The sequence below is a fragment of the Emys orbicularis genome, chromosome 17 (genome assembly GCF_028017835.1).
Source record: "Emys orbicularis isolate rEmyOrb1 chromosome 17, rEmyOrb1.hap1, whole genome shotgun sequence".
Taxonomy (NCBI): Eukaryota; Metazoa; Chordata; order Testudines; family Emydidae; genus Emys; species Emys orbicularis.
The window spans coordinates 8255956-8276265 of record NC_088699.1 but is presented as its reverse complement, the minus strand read 5'-3'; the positions used below and the strand labels follow the sequence as shown (position 1 = coordinate 8276265).

At 44.9% G+C, this 20310-nt stretch overlaps 1 protein-coding gene across 3 annotated transcripts in view; it reads left to right on the top strand.

The window, feature by feature from the left end:
* The window catches only part of ACACA (acetyl-CoA carboxylase alpha), a 183284-nt gene that overhangs the window by 149659 nt on the left and 13315 nt on the right, over positions 1–20310 (top strand). For all 3 annotated transcript variants that reach the window (XM_065418240.1, XM_065418238.1, XM_065418237.1), the window contains 3 exons: positions 1800–1912; positions 18712–18866; positions 20128–20298. In XM_065418240.1, coding sequence (XP_065274312.1) covers positions 1800–1912; positions 18712–18866; positions 20128–20298 — 439 coding nt within the window. The remainder of the gene's footprint in view (positions 1–1799; positions 1913–18711; positions 18867–20127; positions 20299–20310) is intronic.

Below are 20310 nucleotides of genomic sequence, written 5' to 3'. Positions count from 1 at the left end.
AGGACACCCTTAAGGGGCTCTGTTGAACACTCCCTTCCCCTCAGTGGTGACGCATTGGCCTCCATGAAGAATTGCCAGGCGGCCTATTTCTCCTGCTGTGTAAGAACAAGTGGAATGGTCACACAGGGGAAACCACTGTCACTTGGCCACAGGCTTCTCCTCTGTATCTAGAGTTAGAAGAATTACATTTTCTGTACTTTGCATCTCAGAACTTAGAAGGGGGTTATCGCTCTATCTAGCTTTTCCCTCTTTAAAATGTGAAAGGTCAGGATGCTCAGGACAATGAGAGCTCTTGTTAGTGCAGACAAGGATTGGGCAAACACCCCTTCAGCGTGTTTGTTACGAAAAGGCAAGGCAGAGACCTCCTGGTAGATGGTACATTGGCCCCAGTTGGGATCCCTCAGAGACCTCCAGGTAGATGTTGTGTTGGCTCCAGTTTGGATCCTCAAACTCATTTTGTTCTCCAACCATTCCATCCCACTCAGGCAATTCTGAAAATGAGGCTATTAGATGGTCTTGTAGTCTAGGACTGGGACCAAGGAGTTTGGGTCTGTTTCTGACAATGCCACAGACTCTCTCTGTGACCTTGGACAAGTCATTTAACCTATCTCTACTTCAGTTTTCCTCTCTGTAACATGCTTCACAGATGTGTCACGAGGCATAACTAATTATTGTTTGTAAAGGGCCTTGAGATCCCAGGATGGAAGATCTATAGAATAAAAAGTGTTTGAATCATCATCATTATGATTTAATCCCTGTGCACATGTTAATGTACCACACCTGTTAGTGCCTCTCTGAGAATCCCACTTAAAAGGACATCTCCAACAACAATGGCCCTTTATCGTCACTCTGTTTTACAGGAGCAGTTGTGCCCTTAATTCGCTTCCACCCGACATAACCTGACATTGAAAAGATTCTCACAAACCCCTGCAAGCCAGAACCTCTGAGTTTTTTGTACCACTTAGCTCATAACCCTGCAGCATATGGAATCGATTGCAGCAATTTCTAGGAGAGTGTATTTCCAATAGTGTGTTCCCAACTGTATCTTGCACTGACAGCTGTGCACGCTGAGAACACATTCTGAGTAATGACATGCAAAGGTGCGTATGCCCCTTCAGTGGCTATATCCTATGGTGCCAGTACAAGTGTGGACTTGCCGCTTCTGCAGCTTTGCTGGACTTGAGAATTGAGGACTTTTGCATAACAGTGTGTAGCTTAGTGACCTGTTGTTGGACTGCAAAAGCTTGTTGTGCAAGTACGGTCTGTGATCATATCCATGCTGAAGCTCTGCTGTACAATCAGAATGATGCATCTCCCCCAACCATCACTCCTTAGAGCCTCTCCACTGACCTTTCTTTTCCCTTCTCTCATTCTTTTGCACTTGAAAGTAAAATAGTTTCTGTCTTCATTGTCAAACCTAGATTCCAAATCATGTGTCTTCGACCTGGGAAGCAGGTAGCTTCTGTAATGAGAATTTATTTTTTTTTGTCAAGTCATTTTCATAAAACTCACCTACAAGAGCTTTTGGAGCTTAAGTTGAAAGGAGCTCCAGGAGTTCCAAATGTTATTTATTAGTACCAAATTGCATCAAATAGTACTAGATTGATATGGTTCTATAAAGCCTCATGTACATCCTATGCACATTCTGTTTGGGGTTAGGTAAATAATAGCTACGCGTCTTTCTTTTTCTCTTTTTCTAAATACTTTCTAGACGACAAATTGTGCCGATCCATTTTGTGTTTTTCCTTATCTGATGATCTGAAAGTGCCTTTCCTTTCTCTTTTCTCATCACTGATCAGAGGAGGAGTTCTGGAGGCAGAAGGGACAGTAGAAATCAAATTCCGCAGGAAAGATTTGGTGAAAACAATGAGACGAGTGGACCCAATCTACAGTCGTCTGGCAGAGCGACTAGGTATGTCTAGACTGTATTATTGGCATATCAGTGATCCAGTCAGCTAATATCTAATGTGTGTGTTTATGGACCTTTGGGGGAGGGATAGCTCAGTGGTTTGAGCATTGGCCTGCTAAACCCAGGGTTGTGAGTTCAATCCTTGAGGGGGCCACTTAGGGATCTGGGGCAAAATCAGTACTTGGTCCTGCTAGTGAAGGCAGGGGGCTGGACTCGATGACCTTTCAAGGTCCCTTCCAGTTCTAGGAGATAGGAGATCTCCATTATTTATTTATTTATTTATTTATTTATTTATAAAAAGGGGGCACTGAGTTATTTTATCAAATTCATGATCATTTTTATTTACTGTCATCCAATGTGGGAGGAAAACCAGATGAGACGAGTCTTGTGTGTTTGCATAGAATATTTTTTATTTACATCTACAGCATTTAGTGTGGGTGTATAGTATCTTTTTTAAACCACTTAACATAAGAACATAAGAATGGCCCTACTGGGTCAGAGCAAGGGTCCATCTAGCCCAGTATCCTGTCTTCCGATAGTGGCCAGTGCCAGGAGCCCCAGAGGGACTGAACAGAACAGATAATCATCAAGTGATCCACCCCCTGTCGCTCATTCCCAGCTTCAGGCAAACAGAGGCTAGGGACACCATTCCTGCCCATCCTGGCTAATAGCCATTGATGGACCTATCTTCCGTGAATTTATCTAGTTCTTTTTTGAACCCTGTTATGGTCTTGGCCTTCACAACATCCTCTGGCAAGGAGTTCCACAGCTTGACCGTGCGTTGTGTGAAGAAATACTTCCTTTTATTTGTTCTAAACCTGCTGCCTATTAATTTCATTTGGTGACCCTAGTTCTTGTGTTATGAGAAGTAGTAAACAACATTTCCTTATCTAGTTTCTCTACACCAGTCATCATTTTTCTTTTAAAGAATTGATGGGTTTTACAACAAACAACGATGAAGGTGTGTAGGGTTAATTCTCTAAGTATGCTCAGCTCACTCAAAACTTAGTGGGCCAGATCCTCAGCTGTTGTAAAATTGGTGTCACCGAGGTTCCAGTCCAGTATATTTGTGACTTCTGGGTTCAATCTAGGGTCATGACGTGTTTTTTAACACCAGTAATTATAGCTACTACACATGTCCCCTCTGCAGTTGCAACTGGATAAAGTATTCTTCACCTCCTAACTTCAAATGTTGTATTACTTTGCTGAGCTGTGACCACTGTGATTTAAATGTGTAGGTATATTATTAAAGCACCTTTAATTTCAAATGATCCCAAAGCACGTTACAAACCCGATAAACAAAAATACAGATTATTCAGCGGTATCAATTTAATATTGGATCCATCCTCTCTCAGGGGAGAGGGCTCTTTAAATGGTCTTTGCCATCTCTTATTTCTACGGTATACTCTTCAAAAGCCGCTCTTCATGTCCAGAATTAACTATATTTTAGTCGTGGAGGACGTGTTCCCAGTGCATGTGGTTTGTATGTCTGTTTAAATTTATAAAGCCCTTTGGGGTCCTTCAGCGTGAAAGGTGCCATGTAAACGTATGATAAGTTGTTGCTAGTGCTGCTGCTGTTATATTTTATTATTTTTTTAAAATTTATAACAAAACCACTATTTCTATACCACAGCCACTCTGATATGTCTTTGGAAGAGAAGAATAATTGAAAAGGGACACCGTCCAGGTTAAAAAAAAAAAAAAAGCCTTAGCAATGTTACAAATGATATTCTAAAACTGGTTTAAAAATGAAAATTTTTAAAATCTCATTTAATTTTTTCTCACTGCGCCGTTTATTTCCTGCATTTCTTTCTGCCGGGAAAGCAGATTAGCCACTTCCATTTGGAGTGTTGGTTCAAATAAACTGGTTCCGTAGGATTGAAATGCACATTTCTAATGTTCTGAGGTTTGGTAAAAGCTTATTTTCACCAGCTCTGAATTTTGGGCTACACTTGACTTGACAGTGTCCCTTTAGAGACAAATAGATAAACCAGACTCCAACAGCTCTTGGGAACTTAGCACAGAGTCCAAGTATATGCACACTTGAAATGCTTTACCCTGCTCTGTTAAAAGGCTGCAGCTTAATTCCTAACCCAGTCAGTCAAGGCAGGATTCATAGCTACACTACCTGGAGGTGATTTTTCTGGATCTCCTTGTGCTTGGTGGAAGAACTGCCCCTCTGGAATGAAAATCTCTAGAGCTGAGGAGAAGGGGAAATCAGATGTGTGGTTAGAGAAGAGTATACACTGAACGGTCAGCACTTGTGTATGCAGATAAATGGCCCTGCTGCAGGAGCACCATTTTGAGGATATTTACCACAGCAGCACTTGAAAAGGTCCTGCTCCTCTCAAATTAACGATAAACCCCCCCACAGAAGATGGTGTCTTCCATGACACTGGCAAATTAGTCCAGTCCCAAGCGTGTGTAGACACTGGCCTCGAACAAAGAGGACTGTTTGGTGTTTAATCTCAGAGCAGCAGGGGAAAGTAGCAAATGTCATTTTTGTTGTTGCCCTTATGAATTTACTGTTGTGTGGCTCGTACCCGCTATCAGTTGCATTGAATTCAAGCACTGAATCCCTTCCGTTCCATCAGACGCGATTAGAAAACAACCCTAAATCACGCTAGCTCTGACCCCTGCACCATCCTCTTTTTGATAAGAGAGAAAAAGGGCAAACATTTTTCTACAAGAGTCTCTCTAAAATCCAACGCCAGACTGCGTGGGGGTTTTTTGTTCTCCCCCCCCCCCTTCTCTAAACAGGATAATTACTCCATACACTTTAATTAAAATGACTGCAACACAAGAGCAAGTCACTTACAACTGTACATACAGAGAGCCCTAAAAGCTTCAGTCACTGATAAGCATCTCACTTAGATGGCTCTTAATTGCTCCCAGCGTCAGGCGATCATTGCTGTTGTTTTGCCACTAATTCCGTACACTGGCAGGAAAGCCAAGATTGCAGGACACAGCGAATTGCATAATTTTTTTGTGTGCTGGTTTTCTTTCTGGCCAATTTAAAATTTGTCAAAGTCGGTCTTCTTCTGGATCACTGCCCTTTGATATTTCGCGCACTCCATTTGCCACAAACAAGCCGCGGGGCCGCAGTTCATGCTGACTCCAGCAGAAGCAGAGAAAGCTCCATTTATCTTACACTGCCTGCTGAATTCTTACTCATTAACTGGGGGTTCACTGCCTCTCTTTAACCCCTGAATGGCTGTCATCATTTCTATGGAGCTGCTGAGTACCGGGGAAGAGGGAGATCTTCATATAAGTGTGCCTCGTGCAGAGGGGTGGGTGAATAGTACAGCGACATTTGTGTTTTCATTCAAGGAACCTTCAGACATTGGATTTTGACTTGCATGTGTGGGGGGCGGGAGCAGGGAAGGATGACAGGTATTGAATAATTTGACATAAATCTGCTCATTATCAATTTTCTAGCACTATCTCCGAAATCTTCATTAGTTTCATGTTTTATTAAAATGGCACTCAGCGTAACACTCTCTTACGTGACCGTGTATGCTGCAGAGCAACAGGGAGGAGAAGAGAGGAATCCCAGTCTTGACTCTAGAATGGCTGAGTTCTCTAGAAAGCAGGAGTAGCCAGAGAGAGCTATAAATACATAGGATATATGGACAAGCCTACTGGCCACAGATATAGGTCTTCTGTTTTCATGTGGGTTTTTTACAATTAGCATAAGGGAGAAAGCTTTAGGATTGAAACAGAAATAACAGAAAATGAACTTTATAGTGCAGCATGTTCTTTATTACCATCGGGAAGGCGGTAAATATAGCGTGTGATACAAACAATGGGCACGGTCCCATTTTAATCGAAGGCAATGGCAAAATGGCTTCCATGGAAGCAGGACCTAACCCTAAATTGTTCCCGTTTATCTTATCGAAATGTTTATCTCGTGGTACAATGGAAACATCTTTTATTTGTTCAGTATGATCTCACCATGGGCAGATTTTATGATAAGATGAACATCGTCTTTAGTCTGTCCCGTATAATAAATGTCTGTATCTGAGTGTTTTATATAGTTTTAGATAGATAGTTGTACATTATGTGTGTGTGTGTGTATATTCACACCCATTGCTATATAATACTCTGTATGAAGTGTTGGAGGAGGGATCATTCAGGAAGACGCTGCCCACCTCAGTAGAGCAAAATTGACTTTTCACAGACACAAAAGCAGTAAACTGCCATACCACTTCAGGAGCTAAGCCTGTCCCTTCCGTTGACCAGCCTTTCGTTGTGACTTCTGACTGACTTCTCCACTTGGTTTGCTGAAGATGGTTCCGAACCCATCTTGAATCCCCAAATAACAAAAACTTAACCAAAGTTTAACCCACAGCAGCGGCTACAGATAAGTTAAGCCAACCAGTCCATTTTCAGAGGTAAAGTTGCATGACAGTTTATTTAAATCCCAACAATACCATGTGCTGGTGATTACTTTGCAGCGTACATATACAAAATTATTACATTTTTCTTTCGCTTTCTTGATTGGCTAAACAATAGCATCATGTGACCTGTTTGTCATTCTGCACCTAGGTCTGGAAAATCGGACAATAGTCCAAAGTCCGGCAGTAGCTATTTTATAAATTAATAGATTCATAGAAATGGAGCGCTAAAAGGGACCTTGAGAGGTCATTTAGAGGTCAGCCCCGTCCGCTGAGACAGGACCAAGTAAATCTAGACCATCCCTGACAGGTGTGTGTCTAATATGTTCCAGTGATGGAAATTTCACAGCCTCCCTTGATAATCTATTCCAGTACTTAACTATCCTTATAGTTAGAAAGATTTTCCTAATACCTAACCTAAATCTCCCTTGCTGCAGATTAAGCCGATTACATCTTGTCCTACCTTCTAGTGGACTTGGAGAACAATTGATCGCTTTCCTCTTTATAAAGACTTTTGTCAGGTTCTCCCCTCAGTCTTCTTTTCTCAAGGCTAAACATGCCCAGTTTGTTAACCTTTTCTAAGTCGGTTTTCTAAACTTCTTATCATTTTTGTTGCTCTCCTCTGGACTCTCTCCAGTTTGTTCAGATCTTTCTTAAAGTGACGCACCCAAACCTGGACAAAATACTCCAGTGAGGCTTCATCAATGCCTACTAGAGGAGAACAATTACCTCTCCTATCTTTCATTTGACACTCTCAATACACCACAGAATAATATGTCTTTTTCGCAACTACATCACATTGTTTGCTTATGATCAATTTTTGATCCACTATAACGCCCAGGTCCATTTCTGCAGTACTACTGCCTAGCCAGTTATTTCCCGTTTTGTATTTGTGCATTTGATTTGAACCAGTTCACTAATAATGTACTTTTGAAAAACAAACTGACCAATGGAAGTACATCTATCCCATTTCTGGGGGAATCGCCAGGCAAGTTACAACCCCTTATGCTTAACAGTCTAACCCTTTATTGCTCACTTCATTTTAAGTGGACTCCTACAGCATGTGTGAACCCCTTATGCTTAACAATCTTCTCCCGCTTTGTATTTAGCTCAGATGCTCTGGTTACCTTCTCCAGACCCGAGGAAGAGCTTTGTGTAGCTTCAAAGTGTGTCCCTTCTACCACCAGAAGTTGGTCCAGTAAAACATATTACCTCACCACCGTTGTCTCTCTCAAGCTTTTTCTATCATTCTTTTTCTATTTTGTAATTAACCAAAATACCAATTATTTTCCTGAGCAATAGTTACGTAAAATATTGCCCTTGAGATTGTCCTTCACTTGCAAAATGTGGAATGCCAATCAGCATTGGTCACTTTTCTGGTAATATTGTACACTGATTGCCTTTAATTGGTTCTGTGTGCTAACATTGCTATCGCTAAAAAATGGCTGTTAATCCAGAATTTCACCTTCCCTGACACCCGTCCTTTGGATTTCCCTCTCTAGAAAGTGGGAGTTGGAGGGGAATTCCCATAGGTATACCATTTTTCTGGGACATATGATACCAATTTGGGGGGAGGGGAAGGCTGTTTCTATTTTGCACTTTGTATATGGTCCTACAACCTATGATTTCTTCAGAGTTTTGTTTGATATGTTACTATATTTTAATTTCAAATAAACAATCATGTTTTGAAAGAGCTTGGAATGTGGGTGGGGATTGGTTGCAGATGATGGTATATTAATGTCACTGCTGTTGGTCAATAATCTATTGAAAGAGTCTAGTTTTAAATGCTGTGCAATTCCCCTGTGCAATTTGAGGCTCATCCCATCCCTTTTGTCCTCAGACGTCCTGTATTTAACTCCCCAGCAAGTCCAAGTTAGTGCTTGTGAGTGTGTTAACGCGTATCACAGGTGATTTTGGCCTGTAGTGGTGCTTCGTGTCTGCTAGTTTACTTGACCCTAATGCAAGTCCTTAGGAACAAGAATAGTTGAATTGTAGCAGACTAAAACCTTTTCATGTATTGCAATTGCAGAATGACATTTCTGACCAATCTCTTGAGCATCCACAACCTTCACTGGTATTTCACGTTGCATCTTTACAGCTTGAATCCTACTGACTATTTAGAGAAGCGGTTGCAAGCAGCCACATTTAACAAACCAAAAAAAAAAAAAAATCTGCATTGCCACAGACTTGAATAGGCCTGAATGACCTCCCCTTTAGAGCTGCTCCCTGCAGGTCAGAAGTGAGGCATGCTGGCAGTGCGGCACGGGAGAAGTTTGCACAGTTGCTGAATCTGTTGTGTGGTTAAATAGACTCCAGCCTTGGTGTGTGTGTGGGGGGGGGGGGGGGGGGGAATCTCTCTTATGTGAGGAATTTCAGGCTGAAATAATGTTTGTTGTTGCAGTTGAGGATGTTAGATGAGGTGGTCATAATCTGACTTAAAATGGACACCTCATTACATCGTTATATATGGAGTAGCTACCATGCGTCCATAACACTTATTTCCTTAGGACCCATTTCAGTAGTCCATCCCTGTTCAGCAACGCAGTTCAGCATGTGCTTTGCAGACTAGGGATGGACTTAAGCACAAGTTTAGATGCTTTGTTGAAGTGGTGCCTTAATGTTCTTTCCCCTAATCACCCTCAAAAAACCTTCCACATAGTCATTTTAACACTCAGATAGGTGAGCGCACACATCCGGTAGCGAGCATGTTCGTGCTCTTCTGTAGACGAATATTTATGTTGTACAAAACACCCTTAAAAATCACCGGTCTAGGTTTATTTCCCAGACCCCCATTGTTCATGAGAGGGACTACATTTTGAATTCAGGAACCAAAGGAAAAGCTCCCTTGCTGGTTTCACAAAGCCAGAGGCTGCTGACAGAGAAGGGCTTCTGTTTGCCAGGTAGGGGTTAGTCAGTGGTCCTCCTGGGATCCATTCGACTTTGGCCTGGAGACAAGTGGAGCCGGGCCCTCCCGGATTGTTAGGGGGTCAGTCTAGCCACTGTGTAGAGGGCTTCTCCGTGTGGTGAGATGCTGTTTTAGGATAGTGAGTGTGTTTTGCTCAGTGAAGATATTATCAGTAGGAGTCTCATTTACACCAAGGCCACTTTACCCCACTCTGGTGGTGTCAAGCTGTTGCCCACATCTTTGCTGGCATATATGAGAGGCGATGGGAAGCAAGTAGAGAAGCTTTACCGTGTGAGGCTGTGCATTGAGGGCGGAGGGGAAAATCCCCCATATTAATAGCTGCGAAACCGTAAACCATCACATTGATTCAGAAGCTGCCCAGCTTTCTGCAATCAGAGGGAAGCTACAATAACATTTCTCGAAGTCATTTTGTCTAACCTGTTAAACTGGTCATATTTAAAAAAAGCACTTTGCTGCTAAATGTTATGGGAAGCCGTGATTCATGGTCCCGCTGAGCCATTTCCATCTGGCAGGAACTTTATTAAAGGCAGCCTGAGCCCTGACATTCTAGCAGGTTGTAATCACTACAGGACACTGCCTGTCAGTGGCGTGCTCTCTCTCTGAGACGTATACATGGGAGGGAAGAGCTGAAGCATTGGCTTGTTACGCCAAAAGAGGTTCTCTGTTTAATGGGGCACAAATCAAAAGAGTTTAGACGTTGCTTTCTCGGCTGCGATTGCTTCCCTTAACTTTTGGAGAGGAACATAAATTGACATTCGATATCCGAGCACTTTACAGGATAGGTCTCCCTATAGATTTATTACCGAGGCTTTACCATTCGTCTGCACAGGGAGGGCAACTTCTCTGAAGTCTTCCTCTCTGATCGCAAGCTATAAAGCCCGCACACCTATCCCTGTGCAGTGGGTAGGAGCAGGCTTTGGGAGGAGCTTCTCCTTCAGACTCGGCGTTTATAAAGGCCTTCTTTAGTTAACTGTTGCGGTAGCCCCTAGAAGCCTCAGTCAGGGATGGGGGCCCCAATCTGCCAGGTACCGTGCCTACAAATAACAAAAAGATGGTCCCTGACCCAAAGCGTATCCAGTGCTTTTAAATGTAGCTAGCTCCTTACGTGGGATAGGGGTAATATCTTAGCACTGTGGTGCTCAAAGTTGGGTGACCCTTTCTGTTCCTAGCATGGGTGTGGATAGCAGAGGGATACTCCGGTGAAGTTGTGTATGTTTGTCAGGGCTCCGTCTGTCTGGTTCACAGAGTCCAGACAATATTTACCTCTTTCATTTTGGGAAACATTTGGGGGCAAGTATTTCCTATTCCTAACTGCTGTGGTCAAATCAGAGCTATATACACCTCTACCTCGAGATAACGCTGTCCTCGGGAGCCAAAAAATCTTACCGCGTTATAGGTGAAACCGCGTTATATCGCACTTGCTTTGATCCGCCGGAGCGCGCAGTCCTGCCCCCCCGGAGCGCTGCTTTACCGCGTTATATCCGAATTCGTGTTATATTGAGGTAGGGTGTATATATTCATACATACACACAATCATATATGCACATCTCGGGGTGTGTGTGTGTGTGTGTATACACATAAACATGCACACATTTTATTTATATATAAATATATACACACACTCACTCACTCACTCAAAAACTGTAAAGTAATCTGCAAATCCAAGCCAAAACTCTCATTCACGATTTCATGGCACAAAACCCAGTGCAAACAGAATAGCCCCGGGCTCTCTGTTAGGCCAGTGTCCTGCACCCCCTGCCAGCTTATGAAAGTCACAAACTCCCTTCTTTTAAATTGTAAATTAAATCTTCAGTAAATTTGGGCATCTCACCTGCCACCACAGCTAATATACCTCTTCAAGACTCTGAAATGAATTTAGATTCCAGTATTTTTCTTCCCTTCCTTTAACCCCCCTCATATCTTCTTAATGTTCATGGAATCATAGAATATCAGGAAGGGACCTCAGGAGGTCATCTAGTCCAACCCTCTTCTCAAAGCAGACCAATCCCCAGACAGACTTTTGCCCCAGATCCCTAAATGGCCCCCTCAAGGATCGAGCTCACTACCCTGGGTTTAGCAGGCCAATGCTTAAACCACTGAGCTATCCCTCCCCCCGTTAATAGCTTGATGCACTACCTGCCCATCGAGAGCTGCTGTACTATATGTATTTGCCTTTAAATATAGCAATTTTAGAATGTTTTTTCTTTAGCGTATACATCTCTTGGTAACCTATCTCCATACACACAGCTCTATAATGGGAGGCAGTGTGGCCTAGTGGACAGAGCACTGGCCTGGGGCTCGGGCGGCCTAGGTTCTCTTCCTAGCTCTGCCTGCTGGGTGGTCGTGGGCAAGTCAGTTCTCCCTGTGCCTCAGTTACACCATCTCTAAAGAGTGGGGATAATGCTACTGACCACCTGGGTAAAGCGCTTTGGGATCTAAATTAAATAAATGGAGATGTCCTATCTCCTAGACCTGGAAGGGACCCTGATAGGTCATTGAGTCCAGCCCCCTGCCTTCACTAGCAGGACCAAGTACTGATTTTGCCCCAGATCCCTAAGTGGCCCCCTCAAGGATTGAACTCACAACTTGGGGTTTAGCAGGCCAATGCTCAAACCACTGAGCTATCCCTGCCCCCTGATGTAAAACACCATTTGAGAGCTATTCTAATCATTTTAAATTTGACACTTTAGAGCAAAAGAAGTGCCTGACTCTTTTTTTGTTTATTAGCTTTCTTGCTGGGGTAAGATTCTTGGCTGGAGTCTTCTCTTTCTGTGAAATAAAAATAAATAAATAACGCCCTGGCTTTCCGAAAAACCCTGAGGCTTCAAGATGTGGCTAGAAAAGAAAGAAACCCATTCCAAGATATTTAATTGTACAGGGGGCTTACAGGATTGATCGAGAGCTTAGCTTTTTACAATAGTCCAGTGAATAAGAAATGCTCCTGACAAACGATCAATGATAGGATAATCACTCTTTATCCCCCCCTCCTCATTGTTACCTTCTTTCTTTCAGGAGAACAGGGTTCAGAAGTCAAAAATCTTTATAGACGCTGCTTTTAAATTAAGCAGAAAATAGACATTGACATATTTGTTAATCTCACCTAAATCATTACTGGGCCTAGCTGGTTTGTCTGTACACGAGAGTGGCAGACAGCCTAGAATACATGAGTGTTCCTGGCTTCAGGCCAGATGCTGCCATTTAAAGTGTGCAGAGAAACATGAAGTTAAAACAATTCTTTTTGAAATTCTTCAGGTATAAAACACCACAGCATCTTAATTAAACCCTCCCCACCATCATTTAACATGCTTACATTGAAGGCCATGTAAAAAACGAATACCTGAGCTGAAAAAATTCCTGTATACGTGACCTGCGATTTTTACGAAGCGGGGACACAGTCTGAACTTGTTGTCTTAAAAGTCTCGCTGTGTGGCCGCGTAATATGGAAAACCACGCTGATCTGACAGGAGACATTTTAAAATCAAATATAAACACATGCCGTACAGAATAGACAGGACGGCGTCTGTCTGCAGAATTCAGTAAGGGCCTGATTCAAAACATATGGAAGGCAACTCGAGCTTTGAATATGGCCCCAAACTTGCTAACAGAGCAGCTGTGCTGTCCGTGGTGCTGACTCCGGTTTGGCTGCGTTCACAGCTGCACTCTGCTCCAGTTTGATTCCAGACCCTGGCCCTTTCAAACTGGACAGTTTATGTGGCGTTGTACGGACCAGAGAAGTGACAGTCACCTTCCACATCGCCCAGCCAGGAAGCATGACAGCTTGACAATAGCTGATCTCCTTTCATTGCATTTAATCCCATTGACATGGCTTCACGAACAATAAAAAGCAAAAAGCTGATGGCATTCACTCAGAGCCCAACAGAGGAGCGACAATGTTAGAGGAGACGCCAACAGTAAGGAAAGCCAACAGTGGCTAGAGAAAGGGGGCTGACAGTCAAGTCTCCTGGCTTTTATTCCAGGCTCTTCTATGTTACTAGGTAACTCACTTAACCTTTTTCTGCCTCACTTTCTGCTCTGTACAGTGAGAATAATTGTGCTTGCCTATCTCCCAGGGGCATTGCAAGGTGAAATTAATTAACGTTGGTAAAGCCTTTTCCTTGCGGGGGGGGGGGGGGAGAAGAAGGTGCTATAGAAGTGCAAAGGAGGGTCATTGTGTACTAGGGCTTCCCCACCCACCCACTGTCTAAAGCTGTGACCCTACAACAGGAGCTTCACAGCCTCTGCTCAAGCCCCATTGTAGGTGGGAAGTTAAAACCTCCCCATTTCCCCCTGAGCATCTGGTAGCATGTAATTGGGCTCAGATTCCGCTCTGTGCTCAAATCGAACCAAGACTGGCGTTAAGTCCCCTGCCTCTGCACAAGCACCTGTTGTGCGCGTCTTTGTGTGGCCGTGGGAGAGAATTAACCTGCTCTCCTTGCACTGGGCTTGGGGCCAGTCTTGCCCTGCAGTAAGTGAGTGCAACTTCAAAGGAGCCGCGCCTGCTTACACCAGGGCTAATTGTGGCCCGTGGACTGAGCAGGGGAGAATTCAGGTTCTCAGTCCCATGGTGGAGTGGTTGATTGAAGGAATCATTTTAACAAGTCACTCTCGGTGGGGAGGAGAGAGCCGCTTTTTAGGTCTCAGTTGAAAATGAGTTTGGTTGAATCCTGGTCTCTGTTAATACACAGTGCAAAGCCACCTCACAGCTCTTGAGCTTTGTATGAGACTGTCCTCTGTCTGGAAACAGCAATGGGATGCTGCAAGACAGTATGTGGGAACGTTGGCAGAGCAGTCGTGGGCAGAATCATAGCCCACCTTATGCCTTGCTCAAGTTAGTTCTTCTGGTTTCTTTCACAAGGCTACATTAATCCGGACGTTTTAATTTTATTTCATTTAAAGCAATATAATTTCATTTTGAGCCCAAAACTTTAAAATAAACAAAAATAAGAGCTCAATGGGACAGTGTCATTTTGACGTATTTGTCGTCATATCCTCCAAGTTCATATGGGATCTATCGCTAGACCGTGTGCCTTGATTGACAGCAAGTAACTTAAATGAGTAAAGTGTTTTGTGACCTTTTGCAATACCTCTGACTGTAACTTGTGCCGCCTCTGTAGTGAGACGGTGAAAACGGATAGGTACTAGTAGGAAACAAATGCTAGGAAAGTGTAAAGTGTGTGTGTGAGTATTTGCATTAGACATTAATTTTGTCTGTAGTTTTAGAAAACTGAAACACTGAGACATTGTAAAAAGCAACAGAGGGTCCTGTGGCACCTTTAAGACTAACAGAAGTATTGGGAGCATAAGCTTTCGTGGGTAAGAACCTCACTTCTTCAGATGCAAGTAATGGAAATCTCCAGAGGCAGGTATAAATCAGTGTGGAGATAACGAGGTTAGTTCAATCAGGGAGGGTGAGGTGCTCTGCTAGCAGTAGAGGTGTGAACACCAAGGAAGGAGAAACTGCTTCTGTACTTGGATAGCCATTCACAGTCTTTGTTTAATCCTGATCTGATGGTGTCAAATTTGCAAATGAACTGGAGCTCAGCAGTTTCTCTTTGGAGTCTGGTCCTGAAGTTTTTTTGCTGTAAGATGGCTACCTTAACATCGGCTATTGTGTGGCCAGGGAGGTTAAAGTGTTCTCCTACAGGTTTTTGTATATTGCCATTCCTGATATCTGACTTGTGTCCATTTATCCTCTTGCGTAGTAACTGTCCAGTTTGGCCAATGTACATAGCAGATGTAATATGCCAACATCTTTATGGCTGACCTGGAACAACGCTTCCTCAGCTCTCGTCCACTCACGCCCCTTCTCTACCTACGCTACATTGATGACATCTTCATCATCTGGACCCATGGGAAGGAGACCCTGGAAGAATTCCACCATGATTTCAACAGCTTCCACCCCACCATCAACCTCAGCCTGGACCAATCTACACGGGAGGTCCACTTCCTGGACACCACAGTACAAATAAGCAATGGCCACGTTAACACCACCCTATACCGAAAACCCACCGACCGCTACGCCTACCTTCATGCCTCCAGCTTCCACCCCGGACACACCACACGATCCATCGTCTACAGCCAAGCACTGAGGTACAACCGCATCTGCTCCAACCCCTCAGACAGAGACCAACACCTGCAAGATCTTCACCAAGCATTCTCAAAACTACGATACCCACACAAGGAAATAAAGGAACAAATCAACAGAGCCAGACGTGTACCCAGAAGCCTCCTGCTACAAGACAGGCCCAAAAAAGAAACCAACAGAACTCCACTGGCCATCACCTACAGCCCTCAGCTTAAACCTCTCCAACGCATCATCAGTGATCTACAACCCATCCTGGACAACGACCCCTCACTTTCACAGACCTTGGGAGGCAGGCCAGTCCTCGCCCACAGACAACCCGCCAACCTTAAGCATATTCTCACCAGCAACCACGCACCGCACCATAACAACTCTAACTCAGGAACCAACCCATGCAACAAACCTCGATGCCAACTCTGCCCACATATCTACACCAGCAGCACTATCACAGGACCTAACCAGATCAGCTACAACATCACCGGCTCATTCACCTGCACGTCCACCAATGTTATATATGCCATCATGTGCCAGCAATGCCCCTCTGCTATGTACATTGGCCAAACTGGACAGTCACTACGCAAGAGGATAAATGGACACAAGTCAGATATCAGGAATGGCAATATACAAAAACCTGTAGGAGAACACTTTAACCTCCCTGGCCACACAATAGCCGATGTTAAGGTAGCCATCTTACAGCAAAAAAACTTCAGGACCAGACTCCAAAGAGAAACTGCCGAGCTCCAGTTCATTTGCAAATTTGACACCATCAGATCAGGATTAAACAAAGACTGTGAATGGCTATCCAAGTACAGAAGCAGTTTCTCCTCCCTTGGTGTTCACACCTCAACTGCTAGCAGAGCACCTCACCCTCCCTGATTGAACTAACCTCGTTATCTCCACACTGATTTATACCTGCCTCTGGAGATTTCCATTACTTGCATCTGAAGAAGTGAGGTTCTTACCCACGAAAGCTTATGCTCCCAATACTTCTGTTAGTCTTAAAGGTGCCACAGGACCCTCTGTTGCTTTTTACAGGTTCAGACTAACACGGCTCCCCCTCTGATACTGAGACATTGTTAATTTATGGGGATAAGTCCTGTCATTATGTCTCCTAAATCATGGCTTAATTAATTGGCATTTAAATCATGTTAGCAGAAGCTTTCTGTCACTTAGTTTAGAAAGGTTTCTTGCTAACGTAGTTGGACTGGCCAGTGTAGATCAAGCAGTACCATTTTCCAGCCATTTCTAGGGAACATTGCAGGAGCATTTATCAGAGCCTCAAAACTGCCAGGTGTCGATAAGGCCTAATGGAGGTGCATGTAAAAGTGAAAGGAAATCTAGGTGGGAATGCTGTTACATTTGAAAGAACGGGAGTTGAAACCCAGCCTGGTGATACTAATCGCTGATGGTCTGAGCCAATATTATAGATTTGTTTTTGACAGATGGCTCCATCAGTACTGTAATCAATAAGGAGTTTGCCTTCATGTAGTATGAGATGACACTTCCTGTCATGCTCAGGAATATCTAGTCCTGCCTGGCTTTCCAGGTGAGGCTGCTAACCTTCCAAACCAGAACCTGGCCGCAAGCTGCAGCCTCGACAGGAACCTGGTTTGAGCTACACTAAACCCTGGCCTTTTGTTGTTGCCTGTTTGGCAAGAATGGTTTTTGGTCCTTCTGGTCAGGGCCTGGGGGTGGGGTCTGACTCAGCGAGCAGCCCCAGAGGCGAAAAGCCCACTGAGTCAGTCACACAGACACAATGACCTGGTGAAGACTTTTTTGTACACATTGGAGGTCAAGAGTGTCAGCGTGAGATCAGTTCTGCACCCTTGCAGGTTGGAGAGCGTAAGATGGGCCTAGATGATAGTAGAGCTTGGTGCATGGCTGGGTCAGCCTGGAGAACTCTAGTCCGATTGTTCCAGTGCGAGGGGTGAGCACCTTCCTTCTCTGTAGAGCTGTGCCTGTACACTCATGTATTCCACACCAGCAAGTGGGGTGTGTGTGTGTGAGAGAGAGAGAGGGTGTGTGCGCTCAGTGCTACTGCACAGTGCACCAAAGAACAAGACAGGATCCTCCTTTTCTCATTCAGGTGCCAAATCTATGGGATAACGACCTACTGCACTTGGATGGTTCCGGGAGGAGCTACCTCTCTGGAATTTAGGCAGAGCTGGGGACCTCAGCTGCTGATTTCCAAAGATCCAAAGATTGGTGCTGGTCAGATCAAGTTTTTTGGTATGGCCCATTCTGATGACAGTAGTTATCTGCAAGCTTTGGACCAGGGCCCTGAGTCAAGGGGTGCAGGGAGCTGACCCAAACCCAACAACCCCCATCTTTACATTCAGCAATAAGAAGATTCTAGTGTGCTCGGATGGCCTCACGAATGGGCAGCATCCAAGAATGTAGCTATATGGATAGGGAACTCCCATGTTCACAGAGTGACCGTCCCTGGCTGCTTCAGGATACAGATGGGAAGCAGCAGCTACCAGGTTTGACCTGGGCTTTTCCTCCATCAATAAGTGCATGTTCCCTGAGAGCACAATCATCCCATCCCTGGGTCTTCACCACCCAACCCACACACGTGTGGTTCAGTGCTGTGGCTACCCTGGGTCTGGACAAGCTGGAATTCCAAGTGGTGTCGACCGATGACAAACTAGGGAAAAGTAAAGAAAGTAACTGACTCTCATGGATGTGTGGCATTTTGACCTGCCATTAGGAGTTAATGATTTTAAGAGGTTGCCTTGTGGGGGGGGGGGCGGGCTTGGACGGGGCTGTTAATGCAGTCACGCTGCTGATAATAAATAATGTAGTCGTGTCGATTTTCATTTTACCACGGTTAACTACCGAATCCTCACAATTGTCTCGTGAAGTAGGTAGATTAGTATTGTCCTCATTTGACATGTGGAAAACTGAGCCCCGAGGCCACCCAGCAAGTCATCGCGGAGCCAGGATTAGAACGTAGAACTCCCAACTTCCCAGTTCTGTGCCTGAACTTCCAGACACACCGCCTCAATAGTCACAGGAGTTCTTGGAAGATACATTGTTGGAGAGGAGCTGGGGAAGGTAGCCGTAAAGAGAAAGCAGAACAAAAAAGCAGAGAGGAAGAACGCACTATGGATTGTGTGTTGTGAAATGCTAGGCAGTCCAAAGTCCCTCATGGACTTAAAATTGCTTATTATCAACTACTGGGAAACCAAAAGCCAAAGGGCCAGTCCAGAGAGGAAATCTTACCCCCCCCCCCCCCCCCAAAAAAGTACCTAAGCAATATACTGTGTTGAGATCATGTAAAATGTGATTACAGACAATAAGCAGGAGGTAGGTTGGTCTCCCAAAGCTGGGGTTCTTTGCACACACCTGTTTAACCCTTCCAGGGTCTCTGACGGGCAGCTTTGTCTGATTCCAGGCACCCCGGAGCTGGGCCCAGCTGAGCGGAAGGAGCTGGAGACCAAGCTGAAGGAACGGGAGGAATTCCTAATTCCCATTTACCATCAGGTAGCGGTGCAGTTTGCTGACTTGCATGACACGCCAGGGCGGATGCAGGAGAAGGGTGTCATTACTGTAAGTATAATGGATCCTTTCTTACAATTCCTGTCAAAAGGCCCAGCACTTGTACATGCACTGAATGCAGCCAAGGAAAGTGTCACAGACCGAGATGAACAAGTGCAGCCATTTCTGAAATCTTCCAAGCCCCAGCCAGTTACTGAGAGAGCAAAGCAGGATCAAAGACTCATGCACCCAGTAAACCTCATGCCCGAGTGCCCTCTCCCAATAATTCTTGCCACAGCAGTATCCCTCCCCAGTCCCACCCTCTGCCTGAGTTGGGCCAGCTCTTTGACCTAGTATTAATGTTTTGTGCTTTCCAGCACCCTTACTTACCCCTACCGTTTGGTGGTCCCACGCTTTCATTTGTCAGCCCGCAACCAGCCGATCTATTAAAAAAACTCACCAGACATTTCCCTTTCCAGTGGCAAACTCCTCATTTGCAGGCAGACAGGTAGGAAGTAAAGACACTAAATGGATGCACTCTGTGGTCTTTGGCTGACCTTGTTTGAGCAGCGAGCAGAACAGACGGGCTGGAGCAGAATAGTAAAGGCCAGCTCCATTGCCGGAGCTTTAACCTGGGCCGAGTTAGTCGCCCCGATCGCTTTCCAAATGCAGTCTGAGTTTTAGTTTCCCTGGGGAAGTGTTGGGGATTTTTCCCTGAGGCTGCTTGTTTCTCATGATGTGTTGATAAATCTGCGTCCCCCATTGTGGAAGGGAAGAGAGTTTAGAAGGGAGTGGGGAGAACAGCGGTGCAGGAGGCCGGGTTAGTACGACAAGGTGGGTGGTTTCAAAGCTCAGCACTCAGAATACTTTTTGCCATTGTGGTTTTGTTTTACACGCAGCCTAACTGAACACATCCAAGTCTGAGCCTCTCCCCAGTTCCTGCCTTTATACCTGCTAGGGGCTAAGGGAGCTTCTCTGTGAGCTGAGGTGGACGTAAGGGTAAATGGGCATCGAGCCACCAAAACGTTGCTCTCAGATTCTCCCCTCCCATGATAGACTCTCCCTTTCAGTCACCTTCCCACCCCGAATGGGTACAACATTCCTCCTCTCTTACATCTCCATTTTCTGCCCAAGTGAGCCAGCACACCCCAGCAGGCAGCTTATCAGAAGCAATCAGCTATGCCCTGCCCTGCTACTTTGCTCCACCTCTGAGCCCCTCTGATTGCAGTGGCCAGGTCCCAAGGATCCTGCCTTAATCTGTGGGAGTTAAATATGGCTCTGGCTTTTTTGACCTCACTCATTTCCCCTCCTTCCCCATCTGGGTCTTGCGCAGGATGTGCTAGAGTGGAGAACCTCCCGTACTTTCTTCTACTGGAGACTAAGGCGCCTTCTGCTAGAAGACTTGGTCAAGAAGAAGATCCACGATGCCAATCCTGAGCTGACAGATGGACAGATCCAGGCCATGCTGAGGCGCTGGTTCGTGGAAGTCGAGGGGACAGTAAAGGTAAAGCAAAGA